The 20,326-nt window shown below is 36.8% G+C and overlaps 1 protein-coding gene across 1 annotated transcript; it reads left to right on the plus strand.

The window, feature by feature from the left end:
• Nucleotides 1-14,102: 14,102 nt before the first annotated feature.
• Nucleotides 14,103-18,754, plus strand: LRRN1 (leucine rich repeat neuronal 1). Its single transcript, XM_042927540.1, has 2 exons — nucleotides 14,103-14,133; nucleotides 16,166-18,754. Exon 2 carries the CDS (start codon nucleotides 16,443-16,445, stop codon nucleotides 18,591-18,593), a length of 2,151 nt encoding a protein of 716 aa, XP_042783474.1. The 5' UTR covers nucleotides 14,103-14,133; nucleotides 16,166-16,442; the 3' UTR covers nucleotides 18,594-18,754.
• Nucleotides 18,755-20,326: the final 1,572 nt, after the last annotated feature.

Below are 20,326 nucleotides of genomic sequence, written 5' to 3' on the forward strand. Positions count from 1 at the left end.
AAACCTTCAGCTACCCAGAAAATTAAATGTGCAAATTCCCTGAGCTTAATCTTCCAGCTAACCCAGGTTTTACTCTTCAGGTTAGTTTTCTTGTGTGTACTTAAGAGAATGCTGTATGCACTCACAGTCTTTCTGGAGATCCAATAAAACAATTGAAGCAGGTAGTATCACAGAAAAGGCTCTGACTTCAGCACACGACAAACTGACATTTAATCTCTGCTCTTTGACCAATTAGCTGTGGGAATTTTGATAGGTCACTTAATCTCTGAGCCCTGAAGTCATGTGTAAAATCAGAATATTCACATCTACCTCCATTGGGTGCTGTGAGGACATAAAGCACTTTGCCTGGCACTGCCCCTTTTGTTAGTATCCTCTCTCTATCCCTGTCTTTTGGCAATTGTGACACTCCCGCAGAGAACGACTGCAGCCCCAAGCTTTCAGAGAGAAGGTTTAAATAGGCAGGCACACTTTTTACTATATTCATTCTCTCCCGATGATGAAAAAAAAATCAAGTTCTTTAACTCCTTTATTAGAACAGTCATATAAAAAGAATTGAGAGAAGCAACTTGACACCAAGTTTATTTTCAGAGTTCAGGGACAGATGGCTTTATTTTCCTTCTTTAAAAGAGATGACATTCAGTAGAGATACAACATACTTGAGGTCTATCAAGTCTAAGGGCAAATACTGTCATTTACCCGAACAGGGCTGTCTTTAACCTTGAGTAGCAAGAACTTTAAAGCTAAATATATGTACATTTCCATGTATCAGTCTCCACATTTTAAAAGAACATTTTAATGTGGAAGGAATATGTTTTTGACATTTTCTTAGTCTAATGCTTGAAGAGTGCTTAGTCTCCTAATTGGCAAATACTAAGCAGTCAGACTCTTCAGAGAAATACCAATAGATCAGAGCTAAAAGTATAGCCTCCCATCTTAAGGACACTGGATATTTTATTTTTTTAAGTAAAAATTACATTAAAATATCAGATAGTTAATAAAGATTATTAGTGGATTAAAAAATATAACAAAAGATGGTATAGAACTCTTTCTGAGCAAAGAAAAACCATAAATATTCTGAAAATGATGTGAACATGTTTGCCATTTTCTTGATGAGAAGTTATTTTCAGTATTATGAACTAAACTTTAATTTGGTCTGGAAGCAAAAGCAAATCTAGTATAATTTAATGGAACTGCTTTGCTGGGTTAGCATCCAAAACTCTTTGGTATTGGTATTAGCAGGCTACGGATTGGCACTTTGAGTACCAACTAGGACAAGTCTGGTTTTTCACGGGTCTATCTGTAGTTCTGAATGTATAATCAAGAACCATTGTAGCAACTGGCTCCTTATGACACGTTTATTAACGTGGCATGGTGAAATCTATGTCTGCAGTGAAAATACTAAGCAATATACTGTGAAGTACTTAAAAAGAAGTAATGAAACTGAGCCTTCTAGGCATATTAAGGCTGCCAAACTGAAGATTTTACATTTATTTAACATTTAATCATGTCGGTAATTACAAAGCAATTACTTCATATAGACCTATTATGGGAGGAGAATTAAAATAATTTGTAAAAAGAATAAAAGTAATTGATTTCATGGTAGTTTTTATATCACTACACTTGCTGGTACTAAAAAGGAGCAATAAAAATAGCCCAGTTGTTCATTCATGTTTTGTTCTGTTTAGCCTTCTGTCACTTTCTCAGTTCAATAATGTTAAATTGCTACTTTACGATTCCAGCTATGCAAATAGCAAATTTCTTACAAAGAAAGAAAACGATTCAAACTTTCTTGATCCTACAAGTGATTTGAATACAAAACAAAATTTTTCTCCTGGTCCTACTTTGCCTGTCATAGAATCTCAGGTATGTTTTGTTTTATTTTATTTTATTTTATTTTATTTTATTTTATTTTATTTTATTTTATTTTATTTCGTTTCATTTATTTCATTTCATCTCATTTCATTTCATTTATTTTTTGAATCTTGGGTTTTTTAAAAGGGATTTGAAAGACCATAGGTTCAAGAATCTTTTAAACTGTATCTGGTGCATGACTTTTTTAATGTTTATTTATTTTTGAGAGAGAGAGAGAGACAGAGAGAAAGAAAACATGAGTGGGGAGGGGCAGAGAGAGAGGGAGAAAGAGGATCTTTGACAGTAGAGAGCCCAATGAGGGACTCACACTATGAACCGCAAGATCATGACTTGAGCCAAAGTTGGTCGCTTAACTGACTGAGCCACCGAGGCACTCCAGGTGTGTATGACTTTTAAAATATTGAAGGAAAAATTATTTTGGCAAAGAGCTGAGACAGTTCATAAAAAGTATTAGTCTTGCTTGCTACGTCCTAAAAGAAGAAGCTGCAAAGATCATTAACTGCTTTTAAAATTAAGAAAAGCGTATGTTACTATCCATAAGATTACAGGCAATGGTAGAAAACATCTCCTTTCATAATCAATTCTTACGTGTAGTAGGTATGCAGTAAGGAGAAAGAGGATGAGGAGAGTCAGCACCTTAAGTATTTAATACAATAAGCATTCAAATAAAAAATAATTGCAGTAGTTGATACACACAGAGCACTGTATTGCTTTCCTAGAAGTACTGCAACAAAGTACTAAAAATTGGTTGGCTTAAACAACAGAAATATATTGTTTCACGGCCCAAAAGTTTTAAATTCCATTTCTGATTCACACCAGCCACATGTCAAGTACTCAGTTGCTTCAGTAACTACCCTGTAGGGCGATGTCAACACAGAACATTTCTGTCTTCGCAGTGTTGTAGTGGCAAATGCTGATGGAGCCAGCTCAGGTTGGCAACTCTCTGCTCTTCTTCCCAAGGATCCACACATCTGCTCACTCACCCCTCCCTTTTGACATGTACCTTCCTTTATGGAGTTGCTTGGGTAGTTGTCTTCTTGTCTCCCTATAGGATTATAAACTCTTCAGTGACAGGGTCTGGTCTTTCTGGCCCTGTGACACCGTAAACACGCAATCAGTATTTAATTACTCTAATTAAATTAGGCACTAGTTTATGGGATCTATTTTGCATTTAGTCTGAATCTAGATTTCATCAGAGTGTGGAGAAAAGAATGAATGAGAGAGCAGGTTTTTCCTAAGTCACAAGGATTAGGATGTATGGGGAGCAGATATGTTCTAAATGGTAAGGGTTTTGGTTTTGTTTTATTTTTGTCTTGTTTTGTTTTGTATCACCCCGGATATAGAAGAGACCCAGTAGGACTTTATTTGCAAGCTTAAAATTACTGTTATGTTTAGGTACCTGGAAAGCACATTTTCACTGATTCAGTTATTTTATTTATTTATTTATTTATTTATTTATTTATTTATTTATTGAGTGCCTGCGAGGTAGATGCCAAGCCAGTGCCTGGCCCTGGATGACTCATTGTGAACAAAACAGAAACAGGGCCTGCCCTGTGATACTTATTCTAGTTCTAGCAGATTAACATTTTGGCAAGGACTCCCCCTGCCCAGACAGGCTGGGATGGGAGGAGTATGATCTAGGCTCTGGCCTCAGATGCCTGCCATCACATAGAACCTCCACCACTCTTCTGGCTCAAAGACCTTCATTATTCATTATTCCTACGTCTCCATCTCATCATTGGGGAAAATAGGGGGGAAATGGTTCCCACCTCGTGGGGTTGTGAGCATTAAGTAATTCATGTGAATTACTTGAATTCACAATGTGCTCCATGCCTTGCACATTGCATAGTAAGAGCTAAGTGCTGTTAGTAAGTACTAACTGCTATTATTCTCATGACTACTACCCAGCCAGAATGACCCCGCAATGAACATTAAATGTAAAAGAGAGAGAGAGAGAGAAGTGTTTATATGGCTAGAAAATACTTCATTATTTGGAAAGGATGTTTCCTGTCTTTCTTGGCCTAACAATATAATTCCCTTTGCTTACTATTTATATTTTGTACCCAGAGTAACTAAGATTGAAATGTGTTGCTAAATGCCCATTGTTTCTTGGTGAAAGATCTTATTCATTTGGGACACTTCTTTCCAAGACAATCAGGAACAGAAATGCTTTGGGGGTCATTCAACCTCTTAGTGAGAGAGGTATGCACTTTTTAACATAGTTGCAAAGGAGAATCCTTTAAAGAGGCTTACCATTAAACTGCAAAATTGAAATCCTAAGTAACTAGCATGCAAAGATTTAATTAGCATGGTCTCATTAAAATAAATGTGTGACTTTTCTCTTCCAAAAATGACATTGCCTTTGAAAATACTTCCTGGAAATGAGTTAGGAAAAGGGGGGATTAAAGTTTGAAGGCAGTCATGTGATACTTGGGGAGTTTGTAGTTACAGGTCTTTCTGAGCCCTGCCCATTGTTGCCGGAGGACACCTGCTTATGTACCTGAATATCATATTCAAACAAAATAAAATAAAAATCTTGGACCTACCAGATTCTCTCATAAAATTCAATGTAAACCAAACTGCAGAAATCTTCTTGGGCTTTTGCTTTCTCATTTCTCATATTAAGGAAATCTATTCTATTATTACCTGAAGGATAGAGGATGTCTCAGTGGTAACCAAGCTATTTGACAGAGAGGAACCATCCCTAAATATTCACTATGATTTGTTAAACTCCAATCATTCGGGAAGACTCTGCATTGCTTTCAAGAGCTATAAATGCTCCCAGCCACACAGTCTATACTATACTTCTGATACTTTAATTGACAGTCCCATTTATCGATTCAAAATGGGGGGTTCTTTGGGAGCCTCGGTAACATGTGGGAGATAGTGTTTAGGGCACAGGCTTTAAAGCCAGGCTGTCTCTGAGTCCTGTTCCATCACTGTCTAGCTATATGTCTTGGGCAAGTTACTATTTCAATGCATGGTTTCCTCCGTATGGAAGGGACAAACAGCTTACCTCTCAGGGATGTTATGAGGAAAGCACCAAATGAGGGTTGGGTTTGGAAAGAAAGAAGGAAGGACAGAAGGAAGGAAGGAAAGAAGGAAGGAAGGAAGGAAGGAAGGAAGGAAGGAAGGAAGGAAGGAAGGAAAGAAGGAAGGGAGGGAGGGAGGGAGGAAGGGAGGAAGGGAGGGAGGAAGGGAGGAAGGGAGGGGCAAATGGAGTGAGAGAGAGAAAGGGAGGAAAGAAGGAAGGAAAGAGAAGGAAAGGTTGGGGGTAAAAAGAGAAAGAATGGAAGGGAGGAAGGAAAGAAAGTATGATGGAAGGGAGGGAGGTAAGGAAATCTGTTCCAGATAGTTCTCAAGAAAACCATTAATTTCCTTGTTGGAAGAGCAAACATTAACTTACATTTTTAGCACATGACTCTAGTTTTCTAAGTTGAGAACTCCAAAGGAAATTTATGATTGTTGAGATTCTACTATGTATCAGCTGCAGCTCAAGACTTGTACTCTCATCTAATCTGCCCAGCACCCACATGAGGCAGGTATATAACCATGTCCTTCTAACAGATGAGGAAACCAAGACTCCGAGGGGTGGACAGTTTATCCAAGGCACCATAGGTAGTACCAGGATATGGACTTAGCTCTGTCTGCCTCTTGAGACCATAACTTTTCTTAAAAAAAAAAAAAATACTAAACATAGAATTTTTTTTTAAGCCGTGATCAAGTGTCTTGCTCTCAACCATAAGGAGTGCTGCCTACATGGGCGCCTTTAAAAGTAGAAACCCAGAAAAGAATCATCAAATGCCTAAAATCCTGGAGCTGGAGAAGCCCTAAGACATCATCTAGATTTAGCCCAACCTCAACACTTACAGGTAGGGAAGATAGACAGCATGATCTGAGTTGGTGGGAAATGAGGACCCCCTAACTCTTGGTTCATTACTTCAGTCTCTCTACCATATTGCTTCTCAAACTACCTGACAATCAGATAGGGGTTCTGAGCTAGATAGCTTTAGGGCATGAGCCCTATGTCCTTGACTTGCTATCTTATTCAAGATCTTGGAACAAAGTGAAAAGCAGGTATGATACACTTTACACCATACACATATAGTCACTCACTATAGCTATTAATACATAGTAAATCTTTCATTAAGTAAGTCTGTAACTAAAGTTAGCTACACTTATACTCATGAGGCCTCTTTTATCTTGAATGCCCATTTCCAATTCCTACTAATTGTTCAAATACACTTTACATTTCCTACACTTGAATTTCTCTGCCCTTACAGAGTGTGCAAAACATTATCCATTATCAAATTAAGAGAAGCTTAATATATGCATTCTAAAAATTATACTTGTGATTTGGCCATGCTTATGTAGAATAGGTCAACTATGATCAATTCACTGCCACTTTAAAAAAAAGATCAATGAACATGATTAAGCTGACCTGACTTAATTTTTTGAAGTAAGTTAGGCATCAGCATGATTGATTGAGCTATCCCTGATCTACCTAATCAAAGGTCAAGATGGAGGTTATTAAACAAGCTATTTCACTCTCCCTAAATTGAATGATGTTTTCTTATGCTTCTAATAAATGATAATTGATTATGGAGTAGTAGAGGCTAACATCCTTCAAAGAGGTTTAGTTCCTGCCCAAGTGATCAAGAATATAAATTTCAACTAATCCTACACTAAGTGAAGCAGTATGGGGTTCTGTAGTGTAAAGGATTGTGCATTTGGAGAGTAGAAATGGAGTCAAGTTGGCTTCGGAATATGTGACCTCACCTCTCTGAGGTACCTTCTATAAAATGAGAAGTTGTTTTAGATGTGCTAGGTGATCTCTAAGGCCTTTTCTAACTTTCACAGCTTGTATTTCTCTTATTTCACAGGGAGGCTAGCTTGTTTGCCTTTGGTCAGTTGAAGCCAATTAAGAATCTGGAGTAGGTGTTCTTCCCAAGGGTTCTTCCACAAGCACCTTTCCTCACCATGCCAAGCCACCAACTTGGATTTGGATTCATGCCTGCTGGCTGTGTCTGGGCTTTTGGCTTTTTAATTTCCTTCCTTCCTCCCTTCCTTCCTTCCTTCCTCCCTCTCTTCCTTCCTTCCTTTCCTTTCCTTTCTTTTCATTTCCTTTCCTCCCTCCCTCCCTTCCTCCCTCCCTCCTTTCTTTCTCTCTTTTCTTTCTTTCTTTCTTTCTTTCTTTCTTTCTTTCTTTCTTTCCTCTCTTCCTTTCCTTTCCTCCCTCCTTTCTCTCTCTCTCTTTTCTTTTCTCTTTCTTTCTTTCTTTCTTTCTTTCCTTCCTTCCTTCTAAACTTTCTTTTGTAATTTTTCAGTCCATCTAGTCCAGCCTTGCTCTGTTTACCGTGCCTGGCCAAACCTCCTGCAAGGGCTAATGTGCTGTCCATGCCTAGTCCTCTTAGGAGCTGAATGAATTGTGACCCCAGCTTCAATGCTTAGCTTGGAGACCAGCTGCGCCTTTGGGTTTTTCCCAGAGATGTTGGCCGACACTGCACCTGCAGTGTGATGGATTTGCCCTGGCCCAAAAGAGGAAGGAAAATGAGGGGGAATCAAAAGATCACTTGTGTACATCCTCTTCTTTGCACAGTAGTGCATTTGTACCACCCAAGTGTACCAGAGAATTTTTGAGACTTTATTAAGTAATAATAATAATAAATACAAGAAAGGAAAGAAAAAGAAAATAAAATAAACTAGAGAAAGGACAATCAAACTTTTCTCTGGGAACCAGGAAAACCATAAATATTTAAAGTGGTCAGATTAGGAAATGCTGAATTAGGGATCAAGGGGTTTGGGTTTTATTTTGTTTCTCTGCCAATTAACTAGGTCATCTTGGATCACTTAGGGGACCTTTAAGGTTCTGCCTTCCTTTAAAAGTAGGTCTTCCAAAAGAAAGGAGTATAAAATGAATTTTTCTAAATGCCATCCTTTTTTTTTAACTGCTCAAGTTTTCTTCAGAGCAAAGATTCACACTGTAATATAGTGAATCTCTAATTATAGGCTTTCACATGTGGAGTATTTGCCAGTAATATTTTAAAGTTGATATTTAATCATCTACTTATCAAATACTCCCATTAGCTTAGCATTATAACTGATATGATGCTTATTACATTTATATGTATTTCAGAGGTTGCAAACTGGCCACAGGCCACAAAAGGCCTTGGAAAGCAGATGGTTTTTGTTTGGCCTGCATAGTTAACATTTTTGGATGCCTTTGGAGTGCAGGCACACTCCAGCTTTTTACATGACTGTGTTAGATTCAGTTGACTTCACCTACCTAGCCCCTGAAAGCACTGGAGTTTGAGAGCCTTGGCATAATCAAACTTGCTGCATCTCAGAAAATGGCTAGAAGGAATTTTCCATGACACCAGGAGAATGGGTTGGTAAGATGACTTCTTGAGGTGTTTCTTAGCCTGGGAAGCTGTGACTTCCTTTCCTCTCAACCTACTTACTGTAAGATAAATAAAATAGAACACAAAGTTACTAGACTCTTTCAAGGTCACCTAGGAAATTGGTGGTGAAGCCAAAATTAAGAATCTCTTCCCTGGTGTCCTCATTCTGTTGCTTGGCCCACTCAGACATGCTGCTGCACTGCTTGCTGATGAATAATGTGGACTCTCAGGAACAGTTCCTTATGCAAAAGAGCTTCACCAAGCTCCATTATGTCCTTGCAAGGGGATAGACTTTATTGTTTCCTTAATGCATTATGGAGACTATTATAGCTCTTCCTCCCATACGAACCCTCCATCTGTGATCACTAACACACACTACAGGGTGTTTTGCTTGGGATAATGTGTGAACAAGGAACATGATTTTGGGAAATGGTTGGAGAAAGAAATCTAAGATTCAGAAAGGGCCAGGGACCAGACAAAAGTCCAGGAAACTAATGTCTTTAAAAATAGTTCATGCAGGGATGCCTGGCTGGCTTAGTCAGTAGAGCACACAGCTCTTGATCTCGGACTCATGTGTTCAAGCCCCATGCTGGGTGTAGAGATTACTTTTAAAAAATGATTAAAAAAATTAAAAATAGTCCATGCAGTTTCAATATTCAGAATGTATTTGCAATGCCTTATTTCCTTCCCAAGGAAGATGAAATATACCCTCCATAAAGAATTTGCTGTGATCATTCTGTCTCTCTTTCTCTCTCTCTCTCTCTCTCTCTCTCTCTCTCTCTCTCTCTCTCTTTCTCTTTCTCTTTCTCTCTCTCTCTTTCTCTCTGTCTCTGGCCAGGCTGTTTTCAGAACTCGTAGTTGCTGATGTTACAAAAGGTACCCTCTATTGATTTCAACTACCTACTCCTTTCTTTCATACTCAAACCCATTAAAAAGACTCAGATCCAATGAGACATCAAACCTGTAAATAGTAATGTGTAACATCTATCAGGCACTCGCTATGTGGCAGGCCCTCTGCCAAAAGCTTTACATTTAACTTGTCATTCTAATTCTCTCACCACCCTTGCAAAGTAGGTTTTATGATCTTCATTTTCTAAAAAAAAAAGTTAACTGAGACTCAGAAAGAAAGCTTCAATAACTTGCCCAAGGTCACAGAACTGAATTTGAAACCAGGTTTGTCTCCAGAAGCCACACTCTTAACTCTATTGCTAAACTCCTCTTTCAAAAAGCTAATATAGCCTTTTGAGCCTAACAATCAGCCATGTGCACCTGAAGCAAAGTCATGCTGGCCTTCCACACAGGGAAATTACCTTTGGGAGGTCAATCCAGTGAATGGAGTCTACCTAGCTCTACCTTGCTCCCCTCCCCCCACAAGAGTGGCTACAGGGAGAATTTATAAGGAGACAATGTATTTTTTAACCAGAAGGAAAGCTTCATTGAACAAAAATCCCATTGTCCTATTATTAAGCCATGCCCAAAAGAAGCTAAGCAAATTTGAATGCTGCATTAGCTCTGGATCTATTTGGGGACCAATAGAGCTAAAAAATGATTTCTTTAAACATTACATATATATGGTGAATTTGACCACCAAAAAAAGTATACATAAATGCACATGTCCTAAGAGGGCATTTTCATTTTCTAGGGGATCAAAAATTTAGCTTTTTATTGCTGTGACTACTGTCTATAAAAGGATGTTAATTTCTAGGTTGGAGGTTTGTATTTCATAATTTGCTTGCTTACATAGGGTTTTAATTTAGCACAGGGCCATATTTGGTCTCTGAATTTCTAACACTTAATTCCAATAATACTGGTTGAAAATGTAACAGAAATGGTAAAAAGAAACAATGACTTTTTTCCAAACACCTGTCATGCCCAAAGGTCTTAAAGAGATTTGCTTATTCATTACCTCCCAATACCCCTGCAGAGTGAGAATGAAATTTAATGGCAAACTTGATGAGGTTCCAGAGATTCAAATAAGTATCTGAGGGCTCACTTTGTGCTGGACTCTTTCCCAGGCTCTTTAGTTATCATAATTTTCATATATGAAGTATGTATAATTAGCCTTAATTTAGGCATAGAAAGTGAGACAGAATTCTCATAGTTGACACAGGGTAATACATCTAATAAGTGAATAAGTCAGAATCTGAATACAGATCACTGGATCCCCCAACACAGAATTATTTCTACAAACAGAGCTATCTGGGTTTTAGTATAACTAGAATTAACTTAATCAACATGTTATTGTGATTGCTTACTTCTTTCACCCAACTTTGTAAGAATTTAATGCATAAGGAACCAAACCCAAGTTATACTAAATACTGTGATTTTGTTAAACTGACATCCCATCTCATATGATTCTATGGGAAAATAGGGATCAGTGCCAAATTCACTTGATGGTTATGACCATGCTGTCCATTTCTCTTGGAATTTTATATTCAGTGCAGAGTGTCCCAAACATATCTTATTGGAAAAAGAAGTATCAAATGTAATTATGTAATTGTTTGTTTGAAATGCATCCCTTGCCAATACTGGGCCTTTAAAACCATGGTTTCTCACTTAAGGAATTGTTTCTTTAAACTGCCAGACTTCTTTGTGGAACATCATTCTGGTAATTAGTAGGACATTTTCTTCTCACATTTGACCGACTTAGTCCAGTAAGCCCTAGAACAAAACAATTCCACTAAAAAAATCTATACTGGCCATTTTTCAATTTGTTGCAGAATTTAAGATAATTAATTGGTATATATGTGACAAAGTAGGCCTGAAGTATAATGGTTTTACATTTTTTAATGATAAAAAATGACATTAAATTTGCCATCTTCCATTTTTAAGTATACAGTTCAGTAGTGCTAAATATATTCACATTGTTGTTTAGCAAAGTTGTCAAGCTTTTTCATCTTATAAAACTTAAATACCCAGTAAATACAAATACCCCCACTCCTTCCCACAACCCTCGGCAACCACATTCTACTTTTTGTTTCTATAATTTTGACTACTTTAGATACTTCATATGAGTGGAATCATATGGTATTGGTCTTTTTGTGATGGACTTATTTCATCCAGGATACTGTCCTTGAAGTTCACCCACATCATAGACGTGATAAAATTTCCTTCTTTTTTTAAGGTTGCATGATATTCCATTTTGTGTATATGTCACATTTTCTTTTTCCATACATCCACCAGTAGACATATGGATTGCTTCCATCTCTTTGCTATTGTGAACAGTGCTGCATTGAATGTTGGTGTGTGAATATCTCTTAAGATCTTGCTTTGAATTCCTTTGGATATATACCCAGAAGTGGGGTTGTTGGATCATATGGTAATTATATTTTTAATTTATTGCAGAACAGCCATTCTACATTCTATAGTGGATGCATCATTTTACTTCTTATTTTCTGTTCTTTTAATGGTAGTCATCCTCATGGGTATGAAGTGATACATCACTGTAGTTTTGATTTGTATTTCTCTTATGATTAGTGATGTTAAGCGTCTTTTCATGTGCTTATTGTCCACTTGGATATCTTTGGAGAATTGTCTGTTGTTACAGAGTTATAGGAGTTCCTTATGTATTCTGGACATTAGTCCCTTATCAGATATATGATTTGCAGATATTTTCTCCTATTTTGTTGATTGCCTTTTCACTCTGTTGATTTTTTCCTATGATGTGCAGAAGTTTTTAAGTTTGATTTAGTCACATTTGCTATTTTTGCTTTTATTGCTTGTTTTTGGTGTTTAAGAAATCAGTGTTCTGAAGCTTTTCCCCTCTGTCTTTTCCTAGGCGTTTTCCAGTTTTAGGTCTCACATTTAGGTCTTTAATTCATTTTGAGTTACTTTTTGTATATGATGGAGGGTAAGGGTCCAACTTCATTCTTTTGCATATGGATATCCAATAACAGTTGGCGAAAGTATCCTTACCTCATTGTGTAGGCTTGGCACAAAATTCCAAGGTCATTTGATCATGTCCAGGAGAATTTATTTCTGTGCTCTCTTCTATATGTCTGCCTTTATGCCAGTACCATGCCATCTTGATTACTGTTGATTTATTGTATGTTTTGAACTCATGAAGGATGAGGCCTCCAACTTTGTTCTTTTTCAGGACTGTTTTGGCTCTTTTCAGGTTCTCATGAATTTCCATATGAATTTTAAGACTTTTTTTTTCTATTTCTGCCAAAACTGCTGTTGGGCTTTTAACACAGCTTACATTCAATCTGTAGATCACTTTAGGTAGGATAGACATATTAACAATATTAAGTCTTCCAATCCATGAACATGGGATATATTTCTATTCATTTCTATGTTTTATTCTTTTATGCTTTGTAGTTTTCAGTGCACAAATCATCCCCTTGGTTAAATTTATTCCCAAGTGTTTTATTCTTTTTGATGCTATTGTAGGTTGGATTATTAATTTCCTTTTTGGATTGGTCATTAATAGTATACAAAAACACAACTGATTTTTATGTATTTATTTTGTGTCCTGCAACTTCACTGAAATTGTTTATTATAACAGTTTAGGGGGGTTTTGTGACATCTTTAGGATTTTCTTCATGTGAAATCATACCATCTGCAGACAATTTTACTTCTTCATTTCCAATTTGGATGCTTTATTTTTTTTTCTTGCTTAATTGTTTTGACTCAAACTTCCAATACTAAGTTGAATAGAAATGGTTAAAGTGGTCATCCTTACTTTGTTCTTGATCTTGGAGGAAAAGCTTATACTCTTTCAACATTGAATATGATTTTAACTGTGGGCTTTTAATATATGCTTTTAGTATATTGAGGCAGTTTTCTTTCATTCCTAGTTTGTTGAGTGTTTTCACCATGAAAGGGTGTTGAATTTTGCCAAATGCATTTTCTGCCTCAACTGAGATGATCATGTGGGTTTTGTCATTCATTATATTAATATGGTCTATTACTTTGAATTATTTTCATATATTGAACCATGCTTACATTCTGGGTATAAATCCAACTTAGTCATGGTGTATAAACCTTTTAATATACTGTTGAATTCAATCTGCTAGTATTGTTGATGAGTTTTGCATCAATATTCATCAGGAACATTGGTCTGTAGTTTTCTTCTCTTGTTGTGATAATGGATTTACTTTTAAACACCATTAGTGAATAATTCCTGAGACATGCCTTATGTTTTAAACATATAAAATGGTTTAAGCATTCTTTTAAGCTTTGTTCTCTGGCTAAAAATGTCATGTTCAAAAATTAGGCTGGAAAATATGTTAAAAAGAATTCAGAATGGTACACAACTAGAAACATCTTAAAACACCTCCTTTTATGTCAAGGAAGTTTCATTCTCCACTCTCAAAGAAGCCAAATGCAGGTTTGGGGAAGGAAAAAGTCTTCCCTCTATGTTTGATATGGTATTTAACATTCTCAACTTGTGTGGTTTGTTTATTTATTTGTTTGTTTGTTTAAAGAGGTATGTGTATGTCAAACAGATTTGAGTACTGCAATGCAATTACTTCAAACCATATAATTTAAACTAAAATGGAGACATTACTTGTGACAATAATTGAAGTACAGCCCCATTAAAGATATTTTTCAGTAGCAACAGATGGTTTTGGGAGACTCACACAACTTCAGCACATATTTACTTTTAGCTATGTTTCCTTAAGTTCAGTCAAAACATAAATATTAATTGAAATTCCATCTCAGAGTTATGAAAAGTAGATTTATTCTTTGGGTTTTCTATTTTGAATTAAGATTAAGCAATAACATGTGGCAGAAATTTACTTAACAGAAAACTTACTGTGGTCATTGTACCTCTTTTAGGATTACTCTGAATGGAAACAAAAAGAGGAATAAATTTGTGGAGGCAATGATATTTGGAAAATTATTGCTCTCTGAGGTATGTTTTTATTTTATGGATTTTCCTGATAAAAGTCAGAATCAGGTAATTTTATAATGTTGAAAAGTTTTGTACATATATAATATATGGTAAAGGAACCAGATTAGGGTGAGGGGAATGCCAGTGTTGCCTCTCCACACGGAAGAGAAAGTATCCAGCATCAGCATTATGCAACACATCCATTTCCTTCTCCTACCTCCAAATGCCAAATATGGATCAGGTGATTTTTTTCTAAATACCATCTTGTTAGACCAGTAACTTGGTTTGCATATTTTCTAAAACAACAAAAATATAGCACTTTTCTTTCTTTCTACTAAAATATGACAAATAACAGAACTTTTAGGACTGGCTATTTGTATCAGTTTGCCTCTTGGTCAATCACAAAGAAAACTGTATTTTGCAAAGTTCAAAGATAATAGCACCAAATACAAACCGAAAGCTTGCTATGTGTTGGACACCAGGCTTCAAGTACATTATGTGCTGTATTTTATTGAATCCTTACAGTAATTTTAGGAGGCTAAAGAAAACACCAGCCACTAAAGTACTTCAATACTTAAAGCTGAAGTTCAATATAGAAAAACAAATGTAAGGAAACATGTAACTGTACATTTAATATCTTAGTAAGTAACTGCCTAGTTTTGAGAAAGCAAGATAGACCATGGATCCACAGTGGCTTTTTATACCTGATTGGAATCCAGAAAACTAGAACCATTAACTGCTAATATTATCTTTTATAAGCAGGTAAGCAATACATACTTGACCTCAGAAGACCTCATTCAAACCATTAGATTATGACAGAATAAGTCAAATGTCCCCAGCTTTCCTTCATTTACCTATTCTCCAACAACCACTAGTTAGCTAGAACTAATATGGATAAGAGATATAGTAAGATGTCAATAAATATAATTAACTTCTGTGAACATTTAATATCTGTCAAGCACTACACTAAGAGCTTTATATCAATTCCTTGAATTCTCTCAATAATCCTAATGACCAAACCCATTTTATATAAAGAAGCTGAGGCTTCAATGTATTAAAGAACATATCCCCTCCACTAAAAGAAACATATCCAGTATATCCATGCTTTATAACTCCTAAGTGGCTAGTGACATTCCCATGAGATTGGTGAAATTAAATGTGTAAATACATTTGTGTTTTTCATGAAGACCAGTGGTAATAGTGGGGTAAAGTCCTTTGACTGTTTTATTCAGTCCAAGATTAGCTGTGACCATTAGAATATAAGAAAAACTGACATTTTCTTTTTTTTATGTTTATTTATTTTTGAGAGAGAGAGAGAGAGAGACAGAGTGTGAGTGAGGGTGGGGCAGAGAAGGAGGGAGACACAGATTCCAAAGCTGACTCCAGGCTCTGTACTACTAGCACAGAGCCTGATGTGGGACTCGAACCCAAGAGGTGTGAAATCATAACCTGAGCCGAAGTTGGACACTTAACCAACTAAGCCACCCAGGTGCCCCTGATATTTTCTTTTTGTAGTTGAGTTAGATTAATTTTTTGCATAAGAATAATTGAGCTAGAATAGCATTGACTGATAGGTCTTCAGAGTATACGATTTGGAAAAGAAAAACTTCTGAAAACAAATAAAAACAACTATTAAAATATAAAAAACTAAAAATGAATTTTGAGTGTTTTATAAACTGCCTTTCATGTTTTGCATTTGACCTTTTGATTCTTCTTGGAGGCTTAAATAGGCAATTTCTCAAGTCAACTTTGTTTTTAAAGAAATGATATCTGTGTGTTTTTCTGAGTGTCCCTGGTGTGTGTGTGTGTGTGTGTGTGTGTGTGTGTGTGTGTGTGTTTGAGGGTTTTACCCAATTAAATTGTAAAAGTGGTAACTAATTTTAGTGTAAGAAGGAAAATATAGGAAAGTATACTGTAATTTAAAAGCTTGTGTAGTTGTTTTGAACATTCTGTTAATAGATTTGTGATTATGCCTTTTTAGTAGACAAAAGAAAGGCTGTAATGTAGCAAGTATATGGAAAAAACATAACATCTGTCCTAATCTAATTTTCAGGCACATCTCCAGACTTTGATTTGGCTGAAGTAACTTCTACCACAGAGCTGTGGGCATGCCTGGGATTGAGAAACACAGTTAAAAGACTCCCAGTTGCTTCTTGCCTTTTGAAAACTTCTGAAAACCATCCCTTCAGACTCCAGAATTGTACCCATCTCAACCAAGACTTTGCTTGAATGTTTACATTTTCTGCTTCCTATTCTACCTATCACTATTTAGCATTCACCTTTTGTTAAAATTTAGGAGTGTCAGGATTGAGCTTGCTCAGCAAGCCAGCATGGCTAGAATGAGCTTTGTGTTAGCAGCTTGCCAATTGGTGCTGGGCTTGCTAATGACTTCATTAACTGGGTACTCCCTACAAAATAGTGAGTGTCCACAACTTTGTGTATGTGAAATTAGGCCCTGGTTCACCCCGCAATCCACATACAGAGAAGCCACCACTGTTGATTGCAATGATCTCCGCTTAACAAGGATTCCCAGCAACCTTTCTAGTGATACTCAAGTGCTTCTCTTACAGAGCAATAACATTGCAAAGACCGTGGATGAGCTCCAGCAGCTTTTCAACTTGACTGAGCTAGATTTCTCCCAAAACAACTTCACAAATATTAAGGAGGTTGGGCTAGCAAACCTGACCCAGCTCACTACTCTACATTTGGAGGAAAATCAGATTACGGAAATGACTGATTACTGTCTGCAGGACCTCAGCAACCTTCAAGAACTCTATATCAACCATAACCAGATTAGCACTATTTCTGCTAATGCTTTTTCAGGCTTAAAAAATCTTTTAAGGCTCCACTTGAACTCCAATAAATTGAAAATTATTGATAGCCGCTGGTTTGATTCAACACCCAACCTGGAAATTCTCATGATTGGGGAAAACCCTGTGATTGGAATTCTGGATATGAACTTTAAACCCCTCTCAAATTTGAGAAGCCTGGTTTTGGCAGGAATGTATCTCACCGATATTCCTGGAAATGCCTTGGTGGGCTTGGATAGCCTTGAAAGCCTGTCTTTTTATGATAACAAACTGGTCAAGGTCCCCCAACTTGCCCTGCAAAAGGTTCCAAATTTAAAATTCTTAGACCTCAACAAAAACCCCATCCACAAAATCCAAGAAGGGGACTTCAAAAATATGCTTCGGCTAAAAGAACTAGGAATCAACAATATGGGGGAACTTGTTTCTGTGGATCGCTATGCCCTTGATAACTTGCCTGAACTCACAAAGTTAGAAGCCACCAATAACCCCAAATTATCTTATATCCACCGCTTGGCTTTTCGAAGTGTTCCTGCCCTGGAAAGCTTGATGTTGAACAACAATGCCTTGAATGCTGTTTACCAAAAGACAGTAGAATCCCTTCCCAATCTTCGTGAGATCAGTATCCATAGCAACCCCCTGAGGTGTGACTGTGTCATCCACTGGATTAACTCCAACAAAACAAACATCCGCTTCATGGAGCCTTTGTCCATGTTCTGTGCCATGCCACCTGAATATAGAGGGCAGCAGGTAAAGGAAGTTTTAATCCAAGATTCAAGTGAACAGTGCCTCCCAATGATAGCTCATGACACATTCCCAAATCATTTAAACATGGATATTGGCACAACAGTTTTCCTAGATTGTCGGGCCATGGCTGAGCCAGAACCCGAAATTTATTGGGTCACTCCTCTTGGAAATAAGATAACTGTGGATACACTTTCAGATAAATACAAGCTAAGTAGCGAAGGTACTTTAGAAATATCTAACATACAAATTGAAGACTCAGGAAGATATACTTGTGTCGCCCAGAATGTTGAAGGGGCTGACACACGTGTAGTGACAATTAAGGTTAATGGAACCCTTCTGGATGGTACCCAGGTGCTGAAAATATATGTCAAGCAGACAGAATCTCATTCCATCTTAGTGTCCTGGAAAGTCAATTCCAATGTCATGACATCAAACTTAAAATGGTCATCTGCCACCATGAAGATTGACAATCCTCACATAACCTATACTGCCAGGGTCCCGGTAGATGTTCATGAGTACAACCTAACACATCTGCAGCCTTCTACAGATTATGAAGTGTGTCTCACGGTGTCTAATATTCATCAGCAGACTCAGAAGTCATGTGTGAATGTCACAACTAAAAATGCCGCCTTTGCACTGGACATTTCTGATCAAGAAACAAGTACAGCCCTTGCTGCAGTAATGGGGTCCATGTTTGCCGTCATTAGCCTTGCATCTATTGCTGTGTACATTGCCAAAAGGTTTAAGAGAAAAAACTACCACCACTCATTAAAAAAGTATATGCAAAAAACTTCTTCAATCCCACTAAATGAGCTGTACCCACCACTCATTAATCTCTGGGAAGGTGACAGTGAGAAAGACAAAGATGGTTCTGCAGACACCAAGCCAACCCAGGTTGACACATCCAGAAGCTATTACATGTGGTAACTCAGTGGATATTTTGCTTCTGGTAGTAAGGAGCACAAAGACGTTTTTGCTTTATTCTGCAAAAGTAACAAGTTGAAGACTTTTGTATTTTTGACTTTGCTAGTTTGTGGCAGAGTGGAGAGGACGGGTGGATATTTCAAATTTTTTTAGTATAGCGTATCGCAAGGGTTTGACACGGCTGGCAGCATCTCTAGGCTTCCAGTTTGTGTTTGGTTTTTATTCTTATCATTATTATGATTATTATTATATTATTATTATATTATTATTATTATTTTGTTTTAGTTGTTGTGCTAAACTCAATAATGCTGTTCTAACTACAATGCTCAATAAAATGATTAATGACAGGTTGGGGTTCCCTGTGCTTTTACCAATAGCATGACCCCTTCTGAAGCCATCAGTAGAAAGTACAAAGTCCTCCAAAAAGCTAACACAGTTGTGAAGCAGCATTGAACCTTTTGTAGCAATCTAGTCTACAGACTTTTTAACTCAAGAAGCTAAGGCTAGACTTGTTACCTTCGTTGAATGATGTTAGTTGACTGTACTGTAATGTTGTATCAACTGAATTGAATGTTTGCCTTTGAACAATGACTTTTCCTTTTTTGTAATAGTTAAAGAGGCTTAGAACAAGCTAACAGGCAATAGAAATATGTATATCAGATTTTTTATGTAACAATCTACATGTTAATTGTTACCTTATTCTTTTTATCTTTAGTAGACACTTTTAAAAGAAAAGACAATTTTGTTGTGTTTAACTCACCAACATGTGGTGTATAATGAAGACAGAACTATAATAAATTAGTTTTGTTCTGATTTTTTTAGAACACTTGCAATAATATATCATTTATAGTTCTTGCTAGTGGCAGTGGTGATTATTTTTCACATCCCTAATACAAACAACCAAAATAAATCAACTATAGTGTGATGCTTTTTAAAACTAGGCCCTAAAAGTTTTGAATTCTTTTTCTAAGGGAAGAAATATCTATTTTAGTGAAGATATTTTAATGAAAAGGATTTCTATATCTTGAATATTACTGATCAGAACTAATGGAGGGAAGCATTCTTATGAACAAAAAGGCATATTACTGTATCCAATACGTAACTAAACGTGATTTGAAAAAAAAGAGATATACACACTGATGAAGTGATAGATATGTCACATTTTTTTTGTAAGGGTTTTGTTAAAATCCAAATTTTTTTACTGGTTTCCATGCTCTCCATCAAAGTCTAAAATATGCAGCTATGCAGTATTTCAAAATGTATTACATGCTATTCCTTTTTTCATGGCTATCTATATGCTTAGACCCATATTAAAACCCATATATCCATGTGGAAAAATCTGCTGAGACAAGTAAATGATTACTAGAAAACAGAACACTTTCTGTACATTTGGCATTTTTCAGCCAACTAACATAGACAGTTTGGCAGAATTAAGTGTATCTGGAAAACGTGTGTGTGAAATTTAGGACAGAAAAAGCTAGATTTAGGTAAAAGGTCAGTTCCACAAAGTGTGTGTGTTGGAGGCGGGGGTGGGGGGCGGGGGGCGGGAATTGAAGGTATAGTTAGAGAAAGAAACCATTTGAGAATGCAGATTAATAATGCAGAGAAATAAAGAGAAGCTTCTCCAGATGGCACCTGCTTCCAGGACACGCCATCACACCAGGAATGATAAGATTGTAAAAAGGGACAGAGAGCCAGCAGGTGCCAGCTGAGCAAAAGCAAGAAGAAGGGAGCAG

Source organism: Panthera leo, chromosome A2 (genome assembly GCF_018350215.1).
Source record: "Panthera leo isolate Ple1 chromosome A2, P.leo_Ple1_pat1.1, whole genome shotgun sequence".
Lineage (NCBI taxonomy): Eukaryota > Metazoa > Chordata > Mammalia > Carnivora > Felidae > Panthera > Panthera leo.